Source organism: Colletotrichum tamarilloi (assembly GCF_030869305.1).
Source record: "Colletotrichum tamarilloi strain Tom-12 chromosome Unknown Scaffold_15.1, whole genome shotgun sequence".
NCBI lineage: Eukaryota > Fungi > Ascomycota > Sordariomycetes > Glomerellales > Glomerellaceae > Colletotrichum > Colletotrichum tamarilloi.
The window spans coordinates 527,451-547,428 of record NW_026849398.1 but is presented as its reverse complement, the minus strand read 5'-3'; the positions used below and the strand labels follow the sequence as shown (position 1 = coordinate 547,428).

General features: G+C 54.2%; 8 protein-coding genes across 8 annotated transcripts; 3 read left to right on the top strand and 5 right to left on the bottom strand.

The window, feature by feature from the left end:
- Window positions 1-3,179: 3,179 nt before the first annotated feature.
- CTAM01_05873 (DNA topoisomerase) lies at window positions 3,180-5,485 on the bottom strand (the record flags this gene model as incomplete). The annotated part of the gene is made up of 5 exons (XM_060521903.1): window positions 3,180-4,645; window positions 4,692-4,861; window positions 4,917-5,095; window positions 5,152-5,349; window positions 5,405-5,485. The coding sequence occupies 5 exons, from the start codon at window positions 5,483-5,485 to the stop codon at window positions 3,180-3,182; spliced, it is 2,094 nt and encodes a 697-aa protein (XP_060383572.1).
- A 1,535-nt stretch (window positions 5,486-7,020) lies between these two features.
- CTAM01_05872 (uncharacterized protein) lies at window positions 7,021-8,226 on the top strand (the record flags this gene model as incomplete). The annotated part of the gene is made up of 3 exons (XM_060521902.1): window positions 7,021-7,371; window positions 7,445-7,509; window positions 7,578-8,226. The coding sequence occupies 3 exons, from the start codon at window positions 7,021-7,023 to the stop codon at window positions 8,224-8,226; spliced, it is 1,065 nt and encodes a 354-aa protein (XP_060383571.1).
- Window positions 8,227-8,487: 261 nt separating this feature from the next.
- CTAM01_05871 (phosphoglycolate/pyridoxal phosphate phosphatase) lies at window positions 8,488-9,695 on the bottom strand (the record flags this gene model as incomplete). The annotated part of the gene is made up of 4 exons (XM_060521901.1): window positions 8,488-9,248; window positions 9,345-9,413; window positions 9,494-9,515; window positions 9,621-9,695. 4 exons carry the CDS (start codon window positions 9,693-9,695, stop codon window positions 8,488-8,490), a joined length of 927 nt encoding a protein of 308 aa, XP_060383570.1.
- Window positions 9,696-9,719: 24 nt separating this feature from the next.
- Window positions 9,720-9,887, bottom strand: CTAM01_05870 (uncharacterized protein; the record flags this gene model as incomplete). Its single annotated transcript, XM_060521900.1, has 1 exon — window positions 9,720-9,887. One exon carries the CDS (start codon window positions 9,885-9,887, stop codon window positions 9,720-9,722), a length of 168 nt encoding a protein of 55 aa, XP_060383569.1.
- Window positions 9,888-12,617: 2,730 nt separating this feature from the next.
- On the top strand, window positions 12,618-13,130 carry CTAM01_05869 (uncharacterized protein; the record flags this gene model as incomplete). The annotated part of the gene is made up of 1 exon (XM_060521899.1): window positions 12,618-13,130. The coding sequence occupies one exon, from the start codon at window positions 12,618-12,620 to the stop codon at window positions 13,128-13,130; it is 513 nt and encodes a 170-aa protein (XP_060383568.1).
- A 553-nt stretch (window positions 13,131-13,683) lies between these two features.
- CTAM01_05868 (uncharacterized protein) lies at window positions 13,684-14,455 on the bottom strand (the record flags this gene model as incomplete). The annotated part of the gene is made up of 3 exons (XM_060521898.1): window positions 13,684-13,850; window positions 13,936-14,330; window positions 14,409-14,455. 3 exons carry the CDS (start codon window positions 14,453-14,455, stop codon window positions 13,684-13,686), a joined length of 609 nt encoding a protein of 202 aa, XP_060383567.1.
- Window positions 14,456-15,180: 725 nt separating this feature from the next.
- On the top strand, window positions 15,181-17,767 carry CTAM01_05867 (Ku70/Ku80 N-terminal alpha/beta domain-containing protein; the record flags this gene model as incomplete). Its single annotated transcript, XM_060521897.1, has 7 exons — window positions 15,181-15,668; window positions 15,718-15,778; window positions 15,832-16,374; window positions 16,455-16,849; window positions 16,912-17,123; window positions 17,203-17,681; window positions 17,750-17,767. 7 exons carry the CDS (start codon window positions 15,181-15,183, stop codon window positions 17,765-17,767), a joined length of 2,196 nt encoding a protein of 731 aa, XP_060383566.1.
- Window positions 17,768-17,965: 198 nt separating this feature from the next.
- On the bottom strand, window positions 17,966-19,736 carry CTAM01_05866 (QDE-2-interacting protein; the record flags this gene model as incomplete). The annotated part of the gene is made up of 4 exons (XM_060521896.1): window positions 17,966-18,392; window positions 18,446-19,174; window positions 19,227-19,273; window positions 19,329-19,736. 4 exons carry the CDS (start codon window positions 19,734-19,736, stop codon window positions 17,966-17,968), a joined length of 1,611 nt encoding a protein of 536 aa, XP_060383565.1.
- Window positions 19,737-19,978: the final 242 nt, after the last annotated feature.

The following is a 19,978-nucleotide window of genomic DNA, read 5'->3' as shown; positions in this document are numbered from 1 at the left end:
GTTCCTGTTTTTCTTCATGCTCTCCCCCTAATTATTTCTGGGTGGTTACGAATGTTAATGAGCATCCGTATGCCGGCGGGACGATCCAGACCGGATATGTCTGAGACACGCGCTCACTCAACTTCCAAGAAAGGAACAAGACGAGGACTCAACCGTCATCGTCCATTTTTCTGGCCTCCTTTCCTTGGATGAGATCGAGACAAGGAAGCTAGTCTCAAGCAAACCATCTCACAACTAAGAAGACGTATCGTATATCACGGGCTACTCTCTTACAGAGAGGCCTTAGTCCGACGTCGCCGACGCGACGACGTGTCCTCTTACACCAGGTCTAAAACCGTCGCGTTAGAGATGATCGACACTCCAGACCTGACTAAACCTGCGTCCCAAAGTCACAACCACGAGCTTTCAGCTGGAAAATCGCCGGTTCAACGCACTGCCCCTACCCCTTCGCTCATCTTTCTTCTCAATGCAATTCCTTTTCTTCGAATATCGTACCGAACATCTATTTTACTTTTGACCTCGCACACTGCGCCATTCCGAAGAAATGGGCGCCAAGACTACAACCATCAACCAGTGACCACGCACAGAGTCCACCAGCAATGGCTTCGTGACGGGTAAAGCAACTGGAAACTGGACCGTCTTGGACCAATGGGTGGGGTGTCTCTATCAACCAGCTGCTCTTGAGTCTGAGTAGCTGCTTTGTACCCCACGGTACAGCTGAAATCCATCCCATCCCGCGCCTCTCTCTTTCGCCCTGCTCGCCCTGCCCTGTGGCTCTGACCAACTCCACATCAAAGATACACAAAACCCAACTTCTGCAATTTTGGACACTGTGGTGGTCGCAGGTGCAGCTGCCTTATCTGTAATCCGCTATCATCTTCCAGATTGGTGACCATCAACCGCCAGAATGGAACATCGCGATGCGTGGGCTTATCTCTCAAGGCGCGCCTCAACTTCTGATCTGTTAGGTATTGACCATGAACCCCATAGACCCGGCCGAACCGCGTCCGCGTCGGCTGAGGCGCCTATCCTATTCGTATAAGGATACCTTATTCGGCATCTCTGAGAAGGTAATCCGTATCCGTGTAATGGCACATCGCAGTGAATTCCCCCTCATCCCATCTTCGCCTTCCCCCCTCCCCGGATTTTCCTTGGCCCCAATGACCTCAAGCAAAAGCCACCCGTGGTTCTAGGCTTCTACTTGTACCCAAGGTAACACCTGCATTTTTTTCCGCTTTCCCGTACCGGCGTGGGTAGGTCCTGCGTACGCCTTGCCCTCTTTCGCGATGGGCGGCATGCTGACGACCTTCTTCAGCAATCGCCGCACCCTCCGTGTTCTGTACTCGATCGAATCCGTCCATGTGCTTTTTGCCTCGCTCTGCTTTGCTTTCCGCCTTGACTTCTTGCAGCTGGCCCAGAATCAAATCAAATCAAATCAATCGCATCTCACCTGGTCTGATTTTCAACTTTCACGCCCCCTAATGGCCGCTCTATACCCAAGAGCAGCGGTCCAACCAACCAAATTCACCAGGTAATACAGAATATGACATACCTAATAGAGGATTCCATATGATATCTATAAACGATTTCAACCCCCTCTTTTTCTTCCTTCATCCACCCTCATGCAAAGGTGATGTGCTGATATGCCATGCGGCATGCATCCGGGCAACATTCCCGCACCGCCGTAATCACTTCGTTGGCGCGGATTCGGCGTTTCGGAAAAGGCCTTACTCAACCTGCAGTCGGACGTACCGCATACGGAGGTGTCAAGACCACAAAATGTAGTGACATCCGAATAGAGAGTAGGTATCGTGGGGTTCAACAGAAATCTCGTAGTGTTGACTCTGTACCTGGCTACGCTACCTTTACTCCCCCTCAGAGGAATACGTGCAATGGTTATGTGGCTGGCTGCATCAAGCTTTCAGCTACAAGCCTGGAATGGAATAAGACCATGTTCATCTTTTGACGCAAAAAAGGTTCAGGTCTCTTTCTCTCTCTCCTCTCTCCCCCGGAATTCGCGCAACTTGCTTGCCCAACCAACTCTCTCGTGCGCAACCATCACGTTGCGCCCAGGCCATGATCTGATTGGTCATGGTGCTCATTTGTGATCTGCGTGCAAAGAATCACTCACGCCCCTCCGGATGAACCCTCTCTAGGGCAACGCTTTCTATCTAAGTACGTTTCTGAGCGACCCAGAATGCAAGGAACATTTCAACAACAAATACCCGTTTCTAGATTTGTATACTTCACGGTACATCTCGTCTCGTCGATGTGGGCACTTTGATGCTTCTCAACCCGCAACTATACAACTCTACCTTACACAGTATTCACATTGAGGTAGTTACGTCAATGTTCGTCGTCGAATCAGGCTCCTCCATCGTGAGCCCGTGGTCTGTCACTGTCATCCACTTACGAAACCCCACGTTGTGACATGCTGCATCGTCGAGGCTTCGGGCTCTAAGAAAGCCCTCTTAGCCTTCCCAGGGCGGGCTCTCGTTTCCCACAAGACCAGACACCCCCTCCCTCCTCCTCCCGATGGCCGGTGTGCCCATCTTTTGTTCCTAATCCTCCCTCGGGAAGTCCTGTGGGGTTATTCAATCCCGCGTCGCCGCAATGTGCCTCCTCTGTTTACGCAACCTCTCTCAGCTTCCAATGATCCTAGGGAAATCCTCCGCCTTTGGGCCGATTTCTGCCCGGGTTGCCCCCTCCTTCGCGCGGGCGGCACACCCACCACTGCACCTTGCAGTAGCCGCCTCACCCCGCTTCTTGTCCAAGATATCACGGCGGGGTCCATCACACCCCTCCGCGCTCATGATTACTGCGCCTTTCCCGACCTCTTCCGTTTTGCCTTGCTCTTAGTCCCGAACGGCCGGTCGACCAAAGGCACCGGTGTGCGTGCTGATCTGACCTTAGCCGCCATGAGACGATGATGGAATTTGTAGATATGTCGCGCAGCTTGTTCGGAGCTAGCCAACGTGGAATAGCCAACGGCGCCGATTCTCGGAACGAGGTGGTCTCTCCAAACGCACCAGTCGTCACACCCACGCTTGAATTCCTGTGGGCCACCATCGATAAGGAAACCTCGCCCCGTGGTCCTTGTTTGTGTATGGAGCCATGCTACCGCGACGACGATGTTTGGGATTATCCCACTTCATTTTGATACTTTCGCGTCTCGCATACTACGAAAGGGCTGAGCCCTTATTTGCTATCACGAACATCGAATTGCCGGGCTCACTCGCGAATCGACATGTATTCGCGACACGCCTAGTAAAGTCAGCGCGTGTAAGCGTGTTAGTGATGGAACTCCGACTTACTGCCTTGAGAACGTTGAGCCGTTCTTGCGAGTCCCGGAATACTTGTCGATATTGGCCTAGACTTTCCCGCAGGACTGCCTCCTTGGTCATGCGCCCGTCGCAGATTGCCTTCATCTTGTTCTCCATCTCTTTCCGCAAGAATGGCTTGCCCAGACTAGTTTCGAATTCCATGCGATCGAATCCCGTGATGAGTGCCACACCGAGCTGGGTCGGGATGAAGACCTTGAGCCCTCTCCGTCCCGCCGACGACGCGCCGCGACCCCCTCTGCCACCGCGACCACCGCGATTGCCGCGGCCTCCTCGGCCGCCTCTAGCTGGCGGCGAAGGAGGTCTATCCCGGTCGTCATCATCGTCGTCACCATCCTGGCCACGTTGACCCCCGTCAGCTAGCTGGACGTATTCTCTGTCTTGGATCTTTTGAATGTGCTCCGCCATCGTAGCATCGGTTCCGATTCCGTTGGCATCCATGAGCGCAATGAGATCTGCTTCTGTGAGGTAGTTTGGCGGGCTTGTCTTGCCATCCGTCATCAAGGCTTCTGTTGGCTGGAATGTTTCGTCTGGCGTGAATTTCGGTAATTCTGCAGAGTCGTTCCACTTCTCGTAGACAAAGACGTCAAGGTAGTTGCGCTCTAGGACGACTAATCCACGGGTATGGAAGGTCTCTTCACCATAGAGTATCTCCACGTCGGTTGCCAGGCCTTTGGCATCTTCGGAGCAACAAGCAAGGAACCGCCGTACAACATATTCGTAAAGCTGCTTCTCATCTGCACTCAGTACCGTAGGCGCCGCGTACGTGACTGGATGAATGGGTGGATGGGCCTTATCATCATGTTTTCCCTCCCGTGGCTGACTGAAGCTCCCATCCAAAAGACTCTGCGCGTATTGGCCCCATTGAGAATCAGGCGTCTGCTTCCTGCATAGTGCCTTGAGGTCCATGCCTTTGTCGAAACGATCTGTTTCTGTTCTAGGATAGCTGATAAACCCTTTGTTGTAGAGACCCTCGGCGACTGTCATGGCCTGTTGACCACTCATCCGGAGAAGGCGAGTTGCTGCCTTTTGCAGCTCGACAGTGGTCAACGGCAGAGGCTTCCATTTCCTCGTTGGCTTCTCCTGGACCTTTGTAACCCTGGCTTTTTTCGCGTTGAGGCATCGTTCGTAGAGAATGACAACAGACATCCGATCAAAGAGACGGTTTCGCGACCAGCTGAAGTTGACTTTCTTGCCCTCACGAGAGTGCATGACTTTGATGCTCCAGAACGGCTCGGGGACAAAGTTTTGGACCCGGAAGTACCGATCTACGACGAATCCTAGAGTTGGAAATTGGCAGGAGCCTAAGGTTTGGTTAGAAGACGAATAGCAGAATACGTGCAAGCTTACCATAACTGATTGTTCGTTCCTGCAGCGCACCTCCCAGGGGGCGAAGGCTAATGGTCAGGAAACGCGTAAAAGCATACCCAATCCTAAGATCCAGCTCTATTCTCGCATCTACGGCGTCGACTTGTTTCTGATCAAGGTCTGTGAGGCGTCGGGCAGCAGTGAGAATGTGGCTACAAGCTGTCAGAGAGAGACACTCGCATGTAACAAAAAAGGGGCCAGGCTTACGCTCGTTCGATGTTGCTGAAAGTGGCACGCTTGACGGTGATTCGGCTGTTGCCTTTCTTGGCAGCATTGACGATTTCTTTTCCAATGTGCTCTCCCTCTCGATCACAATCAGTCCAGATGACAAGAAGTTGGCAGTACCGAGCTTGCCGCTCAATGTTCTCCGCAACGGTTTTCTTGTCCTACACATGCGACTATCAGAATCCAGGCAACCTATAACGAGAAGCAGAAGACGTACCTGAGGCACTACTGTTACTACTGGTGCACTGAACAAGCTCTCTGGCGGCGGGTGCGACCAGTTCTTGTTCTCTGGTGTGAACTCGAGTCCCGTAAGATGGCCCAGAACGGCCGTCATGGTAACACCACACGAACCCCACGGGGCGCCAAAGTCAAAGTCGAAGCCATAGTTTTTGATGTATTGAGAACGAGTGTTGTGCTGAGAAGTGTCAGCTTTCGCCAGAAAAGTGCGGCTTGCTTGATGCGATACTCACGACTTCAGGGCTTCGTCCTGCCAAATGGCCGGCAACGGCTTTCGAAATGGATGGTTTCTCGGCAACGCAGAGGACCTTCATCTTCTCGATGTGTAGGAACAACTGGTGCTCACTGCATGTAGATGGTTTGGGGCCCGGTAGGTCTTTGATCCCCGGCACTTCCCGCGAGTGCAGTCACAAATGTTATTGCTGGGAGAGCAGGAGCATCTTGCGATATCTACGTCCTTGCCTCGGAGACGCGTCTTCACGGGCTTGAGCGCGTCAAACCCTCATACGGCAGCTAATCAGTGTCTCTAGCACGTGCTGAGGAATCCAGCGTATGTGATTGCGAAGAAATCCTAAAAGCTCTGCCCAACTTTAATGTCACCCATCGACACATGAAAGATTTTGAAATGCACGTCGTTGTCGTTGAATTGAAGTCGAGACCATCTTCCTCGCTAAGGTACCTATGCCTAGCTTAACCCCACAGCGGGGCTGCCGCGCTGATTCGCGCCGTGCTTCTGGGCTTCAGCTCTGGAACCCCTGGGCCGGTTGGCGATCTTGAGGTGCCATCGATTATCTAAGCAGCGGTACCTCGACTCTCGAAGCTGGAATCCCCAGGCAATCGAAATGCTGCCCGTAAATGTACGGACGGTTATGAGTTAACTACCTTACCTTAGTTGGGATGAAAAGAAGAAGAGGGAAAAAGTCGCAAAGTAAGTCGTCTCGAACCCGCGACCCCCCTCGATCTCGAGGGTCAGCCAGGTAGGTACCTCTGGTGACGGCATCAGGATCCTTCTTGGAAATTGCATCTCCTAACCGAAATGATAAAAAGGGAAGCTGCCCGCTATGGCGTCACATCTGGTACCGCTTGCCACTCAAGGCTGCCCATCTAGGCACTCTAAGAGTAGAGTGTTAAAGGCACAATTGTACCGTTCGGCCGTCGTTGACAACGAGCGGTGCTTCCTTAGAGCAAACATTGCAATTCTGGCCCTATGGGGGTGGGGTCGTTGCTCTCCACGAATATACGCATCGTGAATACATAGGATTACCTACCTAATTGAATACGTGGATACCTACTGATACAAAAGTTGAGCCTGTCGAGATGGTGGCCACCACCTCACATGCAAGACTAAACTGACGTAAGCCACCGGTCCAACTCTACATCTCATCGGGGAAAATTGTACAGATTGATCGACACCATTGCACAGATCTGAGATCTCACTGCCAGAAGTTCTTATTCTTACTACAAAGTTACATTTCCCCTGCTCAGTACCTTCTCACAGAAAGAGTAGGTACTGTAAGCAACGGTTTTCCATCTACCTTACCTTACCTTACCCTAGGTATGGATCTCTAGGTTGCGCAGAGGACGGATCTTCGGTCTCAAAATGGCCGAAGACCCCTGCACGTCACCGGAGCTGGCGGCGGGGACCTAAGCTCCCTGCGGATCTATGACGCGCTTTGTTTGCATCACCTCACTGCTGCTCCCATTTGCACCACCAAAGCTGTGTCGTCAATAAAGACGGTCCTCGAGACAACCTTTTCGCAAGCCATTCGCAGTTTTCAAACGTCTGGAGGTGCAAAATCGCAGCTACACTAGAATCCAGGCCAAGTTCAGACACCCTCACCTGTCCGCAATGGCGCTCCCCGCAGTCAAGTCTCTAGAGGAGTGCTCCGAGTGGGCCAAGGTCGTCGAACCCTTCATCCCCCAGCTCCTCGAGCTCCCCGGCAAGATCATCGCGAGCCCGCAGTCGCTGCCCCAGATCTACCTCGAGACGAACCCCCTCGTCTCCGGCTTCGCCTTTTCCCTGCTCATTGCCGTCCTCACTCTCGGCGTGTCAGAGTACCACCGCAACTTTTCCCAAATCGACCGGCTGTGGAGTCTCCTGCCCAACTGGTATGTCCTGCACACGGCGGCATGGGCGTACCTAAATGGCGAACCTTGGCAGCGAGTCGCGCTGGCCGGGGCCGCGACCACCCTCTGGAGCGTAAGGAGAACAACAACGACCTAGTGGCCACGCAGCTCGAGGAGATGAAGTGCTGACACCATTGTGCCGATAGTCCCGATTGACCTTCAACTACTGGCGCAAAGGAGGTTACGAGCGTGGAAGTGAAGACTACAGATGGTACTGAATCTCCTCCCCATCGAACATTGCCCCTCCAACAAGTTTTCTAACATTGTGCATCCACGTAGGGAAATTGTCCGCGCATATGTCCCCGCCTGGGTCTTCTTCCTCTTCAACGTGACCTTCATCTCCTTCATCCAGTCCATCCTCCTCTTCGCCTTCTCCGCCGCGCCCGCCTACTCCCTCCTCCTCGCCAGCCGCATCGAGCCCGACCTCGCCGCCTCGGACTACTCCTTCTTCGCCATCCTCGCCGGCCTCGTCCTCAGCGAGTACATCAGCGACGGCCAGCAGTGGGACTACCAGACCGCCAAAGCCACCTACAAAAAGGGCAACGGCGCCGCCGCCTCCGTCCCCCGCGGCTGGGCTCAGGCGGACCTCGAGCGTGGCTTCGTCACGCACGGTCTCTGGGCCTACAGCCGCCACCCCAACTTCTTCGCCGAGCAGATGGTCTGGTTCGTGCTCTACCAGTGGAGCTGCTACGCCACCAAGGTGCTGTACAGCTACACCTTTGCCGGCTCCGCGTTCCTCGTGCTGCTGTTCCAGGGCTCGACATGGCTCACTGAGCTGATCACTGCGGGCAAGTATCACGAGTACGCCGAGTACCAGAGCCAAGTTGGCATGTTTATGCCCAAGTCGCTGTTTCCGTACAAGAAGCCCCCGCCAAAGGTCATCCGCACGAGCGAGCTTGCCAAGCGCCAGAGCAAGAAGGATAAATAAAGAAGGAATAGACTAGAAACATGCTTGTCCATGTTAAGACACGGCCTATTCAGCCGTAACGGGGAATCTTTTCTGGTCCGGGGGCTGGAATAGATGGTGAAATGCATCTGTGTATTCTTCTAGAGAAGGTCTTTTTCTAGTTTCTGGTGAGGTCGTTATGGAGTTCATCTATGCATCCGACGCATGTAATCATAGGAAAAATAATCATACCAAACTCATCCCGACCATTGCCACCCAGTCGGCCTGACTCATCTCCCTCCCTCAAACATCAAGCTTCAGGCTGGCAAGGCTGTCAACGTAGTACGCCGGCACGGCCGCGGCCCCCTCCTTCTCCCAATCCTCCTTCTTGTGCACGCCAGTCAAGACGGCAAGCGTACCGCCCAGCTTACCCTCGATGCCGAACTTGATGTCCGTGTCGAGGCGGTCGCCAATCATGCACGTCCGCTCGCGGTTCAACTGGAACTTGCCCTCGACAGCGTCCATCATAGCCTGCGACGGCTTTCCCAGCGCCACGGGCTGCTGCTGGCTCATGTTGACGAGCGGGATCGAGATGGAGCCCGCGCCGGGGAAGAACGTGTGCGACATGGGCAGCGTGCTGTCCGTGTTGGTCGCGAGGAAGACGGCGCCGCGGCGGAGGTACTGGTACCCCAAGCTCAACTTGAGGTAGTTGATGTGGAAGTCCAGTCCCGCGAGCACGACGCCGACTTCCGGGTCGAGGGCGGAGCCGTCGGCGATGGCGGCAAAGTCCTCGGGGCCGATGTCGCGGCGCAGAGCAGGGTCGGTGCCGCCGATGAAGTCGACGCCTTCGGCGCGGAGCTCGGCTTCGATTCCGGCTTCGCCAATGACGAAGACTTTGCGCTTGTCGGCGGGGAGGTCGAGGATGCGGGAGACGTAGACGGCGGAGGAGTAGGCTGAGCCAAAGATGTCTTCCACGTCCGAGGGGATGTCGAGGGCGGCGAACTTTTTGTGGTATTCTTGGCGGGACTTTGTCGAGTTGTTTGTTACGAAGACGGTGCGCTTGCCTGTTGGTGGGGGGAAACGAGCACTCAAGAGGTTAGGGGCCGAGACATGCGATTTGTAAGAGATTTTCTAAAGGGGAAAAGTTCAGGGTGAGCAACCTCTTGAGCGAAGGAAGGCGAGCGTCTCGCGAATGCCGTCGAATAGGTGGTCTCCGGACCAGAGGACGCCTGTTTGCGTAGGAGAAGAGTTGTCAGTTGTGCTCAGAAGAAGCACTTGTTTCATCCGGAACGAGGACGATGAGAATTACCGTCACAATCGATGAGGAAGACCTATATCTCATGAGATCAGCAAAGTCCTCGTCTCATTTTCCGAACATCGTGAGATTCTCCACTGGTGAAAATGACTCAACGAGGTGGGGGTTGGTTGCTGCTCACGTCAAACTTGTCGAGGAATTCTTGAGTAGCGGCAGAGTCACCGGTGAGATATTTAGGCTGCTGTTGTTGAGACATCGTGAACTTTTGAGAGCTTGGTGTTTAGATTTCAACAAAAAGTCTATCGGACAGGGCTAGGTTACTAAGGTGAGAATGAGGTGCAGTTCGTTCTAGAGGTTGAGTTTCGGGATGGTGGGACAAGGGTGCGGAAGCGGGTTTCTGGCATGCGGCACTGACGACGGAGTGGGGGGACTGAGGTCGGACGGCCATCGTCCGATTGGTTCGCGGATGCTGGTGGTACTTAGAGGCCTTGCAAGTGACGGCTCGATCTGGATGACATGGGATTATTGAAACCTGGGGAGGATGGATAGAGACTAAGGGGAGGTCCAGAAACATGTCTGTAGCTCTCTGACATGGATGCAATGGGCCAAGGATTTGTTATCAGGTCTCTCAAGTGTTGAGGCTAGCGGATGTTGGAGTGCCTAGGTATTTTGAGTAAGTAAAGTAGGTAGGAATTGTTCGATGAAATCTGAGATCTCATCGCCGCGTTGAGTGTCGTGTCTTCTTCCCCAGATTATATCCATTGCAGTCGAGACAAGTAGAGTGGCTGGGCATGTTGCTCGCATTCATCTGATATTCTTACATATTCGATTCCAACCTCACCTCATGTCTGCGAAACCGGACCACTGCAACATCTAACAATGCCAGCCCACATTCCTGTCCATGAACAGCGGCATGGCGCTCACAAGCATTTCAACAAAAATGGGGATTTCCCCATGGGCCGGAGTGATTGAGAAATGCAGCTAAGTTCAAATGTACGTGCTCCAGCATGTCCAGCAACGCAAGTCAACCTAGAAGCATACATGCAACCTGGTGAATGGGATAGATGGAATGCAAGACAATAAGCGCCATGCAAAGCCCGTTCCGCTGCCGGTCGCAGTGGCTGAACGGGCCCCCACGCCGAGGAGAAGAAAACAAGCAAACGCTCCGGGTGCGGAGTCTCTGTGCTCTGTCGGGCTTGCATTGCAGCTATGTCAGCACCTCTGCGTACCTGCTGACCATGTGTCTCCATCTGTAATCGCTTTCCTACCACCTCGACTTCGGCATGGACAGCATGCATCTAGGTACTGCGTAACTATCTGACTGCTGTTGACCAACGTTAAGCCAGGTGACGTCAGGTGGGGTGCTGTCATCGCATGGCAAAGATGAGTCGTTGAACGGAGTGTCCGGGCGTGGTGGCGTCGAGAACGGATTTTTCATATGCCAATTTTCTTAACTCCCCATCGCGTTGCTTTTTTTCGGGTGACAAGGGTATCCGTACCGTAAATACGGTCGGCGCCAATGGGTACATCTGACAGTTCCCATCGACGTATGCCGATCTCCTTTAGCAGATTGGATTGAAGCGCAATCCGTCAGATCGCCCGCCGTGTCCGTCTGTCATCCTTCAGCTTCCAAGGGCCCGGGGTAAGAACGTCGAAGCGCCAGCGCGAAACCTCCGTGGGAGCCGGGTAAGATGCCGTCGCAGGTGCACGAGTGCACGGGGGTCAACTTGGGCGGTGGCAGATGTTACTTCGCATGTAAATTGTCTGGAACTCTGGATCGGGGGCCATTGTACCGATCAGCGGCAACGGACCAGACTAAGCGGCGGACCCTGAAAGTGTTAGTCCCTGATGATCAATCGATGGAATTCTGCTTGGCTCCGCTGCATTTCTGTCAGTGTAGCAACCACCACCGCGGCTCTCTTCCGTTCGCAACATCGTTTGGACCTCCGACTACGGCGTCGCAACTGCCATCCCAGTCGGGCTTTCAACCACACAATCCGAGGCCGAATTGCGTGCGCGGCATGCCATGGGGTCTGGTTCTATTGCTTCCTAAGCTGGACTTGGACCAGGATGAGGAAGTTGCCCGAAGCGGCCGACCACGGTCAGCACAATGCGCCATTCCTTGAGCGGTGTAGATGAATGTCTGCCTCACCGCTTTCGCAGGTTTCACCGACCAGGCAGAGACCCTGGGGAATGAGCGTGGGGTGTCGAGGGGGAGCTCAGGAGGAGAGGAGTTCAGGTGCAGCATCGTCGAGACCCTCGTCCGGGGAAAGGCACGGATCGTGAGTATTGGCCCTTGGGGGGCGTTTGGGTGTGGATGAGGTTGGTTGCTTGGCTGGGCGGCTGACAGGCTGGCCACGTTCGGCGTGGGGGAGCTAAGCCAGGTGAAGCATGGAAAAGGTCCCATGTAAGGAAGGTGTAGCAGACAACACCGACTAGTACCTACTTTAGACTCAGAAAGAGAGAGCGTGTGTTGGAAAAAAAAGTTCACTAGTTTGATCCGTCTCTACGGACCCTTCCCGGGTGAAAATTGCAATTCGCCGAGGTACTTCAGGCGATGAACGATTTTTCATCGCTATTGCCCTTTCGGTCCGTTGCTTCTTCCCATAGAGAGACACATCAGACACACATCCAAAAAGAAAAAAAAAACAGGTCGTTTGCTTCAGACGGAAAGTATTATAAATCTGCTCCTCCCCGCTTGCCACACACCACACATGTTCGGACTTTACGGTCACAAGTCACAAGGATAGCCAATTTTTGGACCGGAAGAGCCTGCCGTCGATATTTTGACTTTCTTTCCCTCGTCACGATCACCCAAGGTTCCCTCGGCCGCCGTCCCTTTGCACCCAAAAACAGCAGCGTTAACAATTAGATCGATACGAGAGCTCTCCTCCGCCCACCTCTAACGTCAACCACATCCACACATACCACGGTTCCCTGGCTCGTCCGTACCCTGCGGCCCTTTCTCCATAACCTTGTCCACCTTGGTCCAGATTAATCCCTATTTTTCCTCCCACACCCACTCAAAATAGTCCCGCGGAACCTGACTCTTCCCTACGGACCTACGCTATCTTTCTCCACCGTCCCAAACAATCGTCTCGTCAGCATTGGACCGAAGAAAGGCGGCAAATCAGACCCCACCGGAGACAGCTTTTCGATAGCCCATATATCAGCAGCCATGGCTCCCCTCCCTATCTCTGAAGAGCAACTGCTCAACCTTTCATCTCTTCCCACCTACGACTACACAATGGCTTCTCAGGCACACAACGTTCAGACGCCCGTCACGGGCTCCACCGACGCCTCTGTCCAGGACGACTACTTCACCTCTATCCAGAGCTCTACAACCACCTCTTCGCGCACATCTGCCGAGATCCAGGATCGCCCCGTTATCACTCCTGGCGGCACCGTTACGACCTCTTCCACGCTCCAGAGCAAGAACCCCCTGCCGCCACTCTCCCGCGACTTCCCCAAGCCCGCCGCCGAGATCGACGTCGAGGAGGCTCTTTCCCGCAAGCCTGGCCGTTGGACTGTCAGAGGAGCCATTGCCGTCGAGCGACCCGTCCAGGTCGTCGACGAGGAGAAGGTCAAGGCCCAGCGCCGCAAGGCCCTTGAGGATGCCAAGAGGGAGCTCTTCGCCTCCAGCGAGGCTCTCAAGAACGTTCCGCTCCCGCCGCGCAAGAACAACTTCTAGGCGACAACGAATCACGGCCAAATGGGACAAGATGTCGCTGGCTACAGCAACGGCGACACAACCCACGAGTTACCGCCGGCGACGATGATTGAATTTCGGTGTTCTTGCATTTTCAGTACACTTCGACACACGGCTTGTTCGGCTCGCGAACGGACTCGCGTCGAGCACCTTGCGCCAGTCGAAGACGATACCCAGGCGTAAAATCGGATTGATGGACGGACGGACGGACGGACTGGCGGAGGAAGCACTAGCAGTCTGCGAGGAAGGCAGAGGCGTCGGACAGCGCAACATCAGGGCAATCAGTAGCGCACAGAGACGAATGTCTTTGCACCTCACCAAACGGCGTTTCATTCGAGCTTGAGCAACTTCTTATTTTTCGGGGGGTTCACTTGATAAACATGATTAAAAGGGACGGGAAAAGTGAGAACGTACTGCGTTTTGCGGTAATCTGCCGACTTGTACATACGTGCAAATGAGTCAAATCCTAATACACGGCTTCGGCCAACCTAACCAGTCACCTAATCTCCTTACACTACTATACATGGACGTGACCTTAGTCAAGACGAGCTGCTAGCGAGAAACCGTACTGGATCATGGCAATGAAGCCAGCCAGGTTAATTAGGGTGGAGATGCCGTGAAGCTTGCCAAAGGACTTGTTGAGAGCCTGCATCTCCTGAGAATGCGGCGCGGCGTCGTAGCTCTTCTTTCCATCCTTCTTCTCTGTAACCACTAGTCAGTACCACCACCCTTCGGCCAGCCGTAGACGCCGATGCGATGCGGGGGCTGTCATCAGTGCCAAACTCACCTTGGGCATATCTAGCCTTCATGACCGTCACGGTCTTGGGCAGGACGACGGCAAGGTTGACGAGGCCCGTGAGGAACATGGTGGCGATGGGCAGCAGGGCGGTGTAGCGGTTCGACTCCTGGAGGAGGCCGGTGATGCTGCTGGCCTGCTCGCCGAGGAGGCTGCGGCTGCCCGGGTAGGTGAGGGCCATGAGGGCGGGGAGAGCCGTCTGAATGGTGAAGTAGACGGGGAACAGGGCGTTTTGGGCGGTTGCAAAGGCCGGCCGCTCGAGGACGCGGAACATTGTGATGCCGTTTACAAAGGACTTATTTGGCCTGTTAGGGTACTTTGATCCAGGATCCGGATTGTGGTGGTGACTTACATGGAAGAACGTCGTTCCTAGGAGGGCTCCATAGCTATGTTGATAGTATTAGAGTATCGATGAACGACGAAGGATGATCTGACTCGATGCACTCTGAGAGAGAACGACTTACGAGATGATGTGGTAGGGACCCGGGGAGAATGCGATGGAGTCTGACATGACGGGCAACGGCGGTCACTGATGCAAGGTGTTTGATAATGGTAGATTACCCGTTTGGAGTGAGGTTGGATGATGAAGAGTGGTTGCATCGATTGAGAGGCTATAGAATGATGCGGTGCCATCTGGAACGAGCCGCTCGTGAGGAGTACAGGGGTCCCGTCGAATGTATGAGGTCACCTCGGCATAGCTCCATTCCTTGCACCAGCGGGTGCAAGCTCGGGGTCCTTAAAGTTCCGTCCTTACCTCGCCTGCTAGTCCAATGCCTCACATACAGAGCTGGGTGTACGGTATTCTCTCACAACTTGACGCTCGATTCGCAAACTCAACTCTCTATACGTTTAGGAAGATATATTGAGGTACCTTAGTGACATAGTTGGGATTGCATGAGAAGCTGACAGTCATGAGATGATTGATTCGCCGGGCTGTTTATCGTTATCGCCACGTGACTTCGTGTTGGTGACAGCCAGAATGCAGTTGTAGCGCGCTTCCCCAGTGTACCCAGCTCGCGCCGGAGCCTGGAGCTCAATGGACCTCATCTGCCTAAAGTGAGCCAGGATCTAAGTCAAAGTCTCCGTGCGCCAACGTCCTTCTTAAAGGAAACCTTCATCGCTTGCTCAGAGCTTCTCTTACATGCTGCAAGACCTTGCATTGCATTGCGCTCAATGCCTTGCCTTTAGAACTCTCCGTCCATCCCAAAACCCCAACTTCTTCTAATCATCCTCACAATGGCGGACAAGGAGGCATCAGTCTACATTGTCGATCTCGGGTCCTCCATGGCCGATTGCCACAACGGCCGCACCGAATCAGACCTGGACTGGAGCATGCGGTACGTATGGGACAAGATCTCAACCACAGTCGCCGCCTCGCGGAAAACATGGACCGTCGGCGTCATCGGTCTCAAGACGGATGAGACCCAGAACGCCATGGGGGAAGAAGAGGGATACGGCAACATCTCCGTCTTGCAGGAGCTCGGCCCAATGACTATGACTTCTCTGAGGGAACTCACGGATGCGGTGAAGCCGAGCGAGACGGAGACGGGCGATGCTGTCTCGGCGGTGGTCCTCGCCGTCGATATGATTGAGACGTTTACCAAGAAGCTCAAGTATAAGCGGCGCATCTACCTCATCACCGACGGCATGTCTGCGATTGACGGCGACGATGTCGATTCGATTGCAAAAAAGATCAATCACGACGGAATTGAGCTGATAGTATTGTGAGTTTGTCCAATTCATCAGCGTAGAGTTCGCACTAACACCAAGCAGGGGCGTGGACTTTGACGATGCAGAGTTCGGCTTTAAGGAAGAGGACAAGCCGTCAATCAAGGTCCAGCGTCTTTGCTCGTTCTTGCTTCTACAAAACTAACAATACTCTTACAGAAAAAGAATGAAGAAGTTCTCAGGGATTTTGTCTCCAAATGCGACAATGCCCAATTTGCAACGATTGCAGAGGCCATTGACGAGCTCGACACGCCGCGCCTCAAACCCGTCAAGCCCTACAAGACATACGACGGACCCCTAACCCTCGGTCTGGCTGACCCTCCAGAGGACCTCAAGATTCCACCCACGCCCGCAGTCATCAACGTCGAGCGCTACTTCAAGACCAAGCAAGCCAAGGCCCCAACCGCCTCCACCGTCGTAGTATCGGCCGAACCTGGCCCCTCGCAGCAACTTGAAGGCGGCGACCCCATGGAGGGTGTCGAGTCGACGTCGGCTGGCTTCGCGGCGGTCAAGTCGGCGCGGGCGTACAAGATCAATGACCCGGACGCACCGGGCGGCAAGCGTGACGTTGAGTTCGAGTCCCTCGCCAAGGGGTACCAGTACGGCCGCACGGCGGTCGCGATCAGCGAGTCCGAGTGGAACGTCACCAAGCTCGAAACGGTCAAGACGTTCAGCATCATTGGCTTCATTCCCTGCGAAAAGGTATAGTACTGAGACGTTTTCTTCCCACTATGCAAATCCCGCCCCTTTTCTTCTCTCTAACAAGAAATCTCACACTGCAGTACGAGCCGTTTCTCAACATGGGCGAGACGTGCGTGACGGTCGCCCGCAAGTTTGACGAAAAGTCGCAGCTCGCCCTGTCCTCCCTCATCCACGCCCTCTACGAGCTCGAGTCCTACGCCGTCGCCCGACTTGTAGTCAAGGAGAAGAAGGACCCCGTCCTCGTTCTCCTAGCCCCGCGCATCGAGCCGGACATGGAGTGCCTCTATGACGTACCCCTCCCCTTTGCGGAGGATGTTCGGGGGTACCAGTTCCCGCCACTCGATAAGGTCATCACCGTCAGCGGGCAGAAGATCACGACAAATCACCGCTTGCTGCCCGGCGATGAGCTCACAGATGCCATGAGCGACTACGTCGATTCCATGGATCTGGGTACTTTTGGTACTGATCACGATGGGTATGTTCACTTCACAACATTCAATCTCCACTCCAGCCCTCTACTGACGTCCTACAATCAAGAAACCCGTCAGAGTATGCTGCCATAGACGATACGTACAACCCAATTATCCACAGAATCAACCAAGCCATCCGCCAAAGGGCAGTCAACCCGGAAGGCCAGATTGACCCAATTCCTCCCATTCTAGTGCGCTATGCCGCGCCTCCAGAAGAACTAGTCGAGAAATCAAAATCCCAAATCGACGGTCTCATCTCAGCAGCACAAGTGAAGAAAGGTTAAAACCAACCCCTTTGCCCTCCACCCTCACCTCCCCTCTCTCCTTTCCTTCCTCATCCCGCTGACATCCACGATAGTTCCCCCCAAAGCGAAGGGAAAACGCAAATTCGAAGCCGCAAAACCCCTCTCAGGCCTAGACGTCGACGCCCTCCTAGGAACGACGTCCAAATCCGCCTCAAAACGCCCCAAAATTACCCCCGAAAACGCCATTCCGGACCTCAAGCGCGCCCTCGCCACCGCGGAAGACGAGTCCGAGATCCGCGACGCCGCAAAGCAGATGGCCGCCGTCGTCGCGCAGCTCGTGACGGACAGCTTCGGCGATAATAACTACGCACGCGCGTCCGAGAACCTGAGCGTCCTCCGCCGCGGGCTCGTCGAGCTCGAGGAGCCGGGCGTGTACAATGACTTAATCAGGGACCTGAAGAAGAAGATGCTCTCGGGCGAGCTGGGCGGGGATCGGAGGGAGATGTGGTGGCGGGTGAGGACGTCGAGATTGGGGTTGATTGATCAGGGGACGTCGGAGGTTTCGAATGTCAAGAGCGAAGAGGCTGATGAGGTTTGTTCTATCTCTCTTTCGTGGTTTAATATTTTCTGAGTGATCCGTTTTACTAACCCCGATTGCAGTTTCTAAAGTCAAAATGAGTGATGAGGTCAAATCACAGCGGGCGTTGGGAAAATCATGATAGTCTACGGCGGATCTCTTGTAAGCCCTGAATCAGCAAAGGACGGATTTCCGTGCACGCAATTCCTGTGCACGCCTAACTATCTGTCCATCTTCCAAACGTGCTTGTGTGAATGCGTAGAAGGAGAATGCTCCTCTACATGCCGGTCCAAGCAACCTCACTTCGCCTCGACCTTCTCCTTCTCACCTTTCTCCTGGTCTTTCTCAACTCTCTCTCTGACAGCGACGCCAAGCATTGCCTGCATGGTATACGCCGCATCGTTGCCCGCATTGTGGAGATTGCTGTGCTCGATGCCCAGGTCAGTCAGCACCATACCCAAGCTGCGGCCCTGCGACTCGCCGCGCCAGGCCTGGTGCATGTCCTTGGAGTCGATAGTACGGCTCGCGACGCCGCTGATTACCCAGAGCTCCACTCCCATCTTGTCCAGGTATCCAAGATCGGCTCCGAGGTCGTGGCCGAGGAGGACGATGGTGCGGGGGCGTTTGTCTTTGTCGGCGCCGTCCTCTTTGTTGGCGAAGGAGAGGTCGCTGACAGCGGTGCAGACCTTGTCGGGGAGCTCGCTGAGCTTGGGGTACTCGCTCTTGCTGTGTATGGTCAGTCTGTGATTCTTCTGAGACGGTGATAGTGCATGGCTTACCCAAAGTTGAAGAGCTCAGGACAACCCTTGAGGTATTTGCGGTTGCGGATGTGACGGTATTCGTAGGTCACGAGATGGCGGTTCTTGATAAACGGAACCCAGTTGCGGCCACTCTCGCCAGGCGGAACGCCAACGAGGTCATTGGTGTCCAGGGTCGAGATGCCAATCTCCAATACGGTTCCGTGGTGCTCCTCAGCGACCTCAATGTCGATGCACACAAAGACCACATTCTGCTCCAGCGCATGGGGAACCGGCTTTTCCAGCTCGACCTTCTTGTTCTTCTCATCGACGTCGCTAGCCTTGGGCCGAAGACCGAGGTACAGTTGCGCATCGTAGAGGGACTCGGCCCGGTTCAGCGCCTTGTTCTGCTTCTTCTTCTTGCTCTTGGTCTTGATATCCTTGAAGTTGGCGTGCATATTGAGCAGCTTCATGAGCGTCTCCATTCCAAAGACAGTGGCATCGTCACACGCGTCGTCGTCCTCGGGAGGCGGAATCGCGTCGTGCAGGGCGAGGTACTCGTTGTGCGAGGCGGAGCGGGCAATGTACTTGGGCCGAATGGTGCAGCTGGAGCCGAACACGAGGTAGAACATCTCGCCTGGCTTACCAGCAGGGATGGTCAGCTTCGTCTGAATCGAGGCATTAACGATGTCCAGGAAGTGCTGGAACTGAATGGTCGGAACGAAGATGTAGGGCGACTGATCCAAGGCCTTGGGGTGGTAGAGGTAAAAGCTAGAAAGGAGTCAATTTCTCTCGTATGGAAAAAGCCTCGTTGGCTACTCACAAGTCCCAAGTGTGCTCCTCGGTAATATCATCAAAGAAGGGAGTTGCCTGTATTCGGCGTCAGCTAGGAAATGAGCCAATTTTACCCAGGGCGATCGCTCACCTTCGGTCGATTGGTCTTGCCGATGAAGCTGAGAGGGTATCTCTGGACGACGTCCCAAGAGACGAAGGTCATGTTCTCCGCCGAGAGGTCGCCCGCCTTCGTCCCCTTGAACTCGGGAAAGTCTTGCTTCATTAGGGCGTTGAAATCCGCAGGAGCTAACTTCTCAGACTTGGAAGGCTCGAGAGGTGGTCCGATGTAGTGGGGAGTTTTCTTCTCGACTGGCTTGGTGATAGATTTCCCCTGGATTGCTGCTTTCCTGGCTGCAATTTGACGATCGAGAAGGAGAGGGTCCAGAACAATTTCCTCTAGGGTATCTTCCACTTCTTGAGAAGTGCCTTCCTCGAAGAAGATTTCGTCGCCAAAGGCTCCGAACAGACGCTCAAGCTGCTCAGCTTGGGTGACGGCCATTGTGGAGTGAGCGTGCGGAAGGTGAAGAGAATACTAGAGTGTGTGAATGCGCAAGGTGAGTGGAAGATGGAATTTCGAAAGACGAAAAAAAGTGTCTGAATCGGCCAAAAAGAAGCCGTTTGCTTTAATTGAGTACGTATGAGTGTAACCTTGTGGATATGTAGTTGACGGGTGATGGTTGGGCTAACGAAGCTGAGTTGAACTTGGTAGAAGTAGAAGGGAAGATCTCTGAATGCGGACGT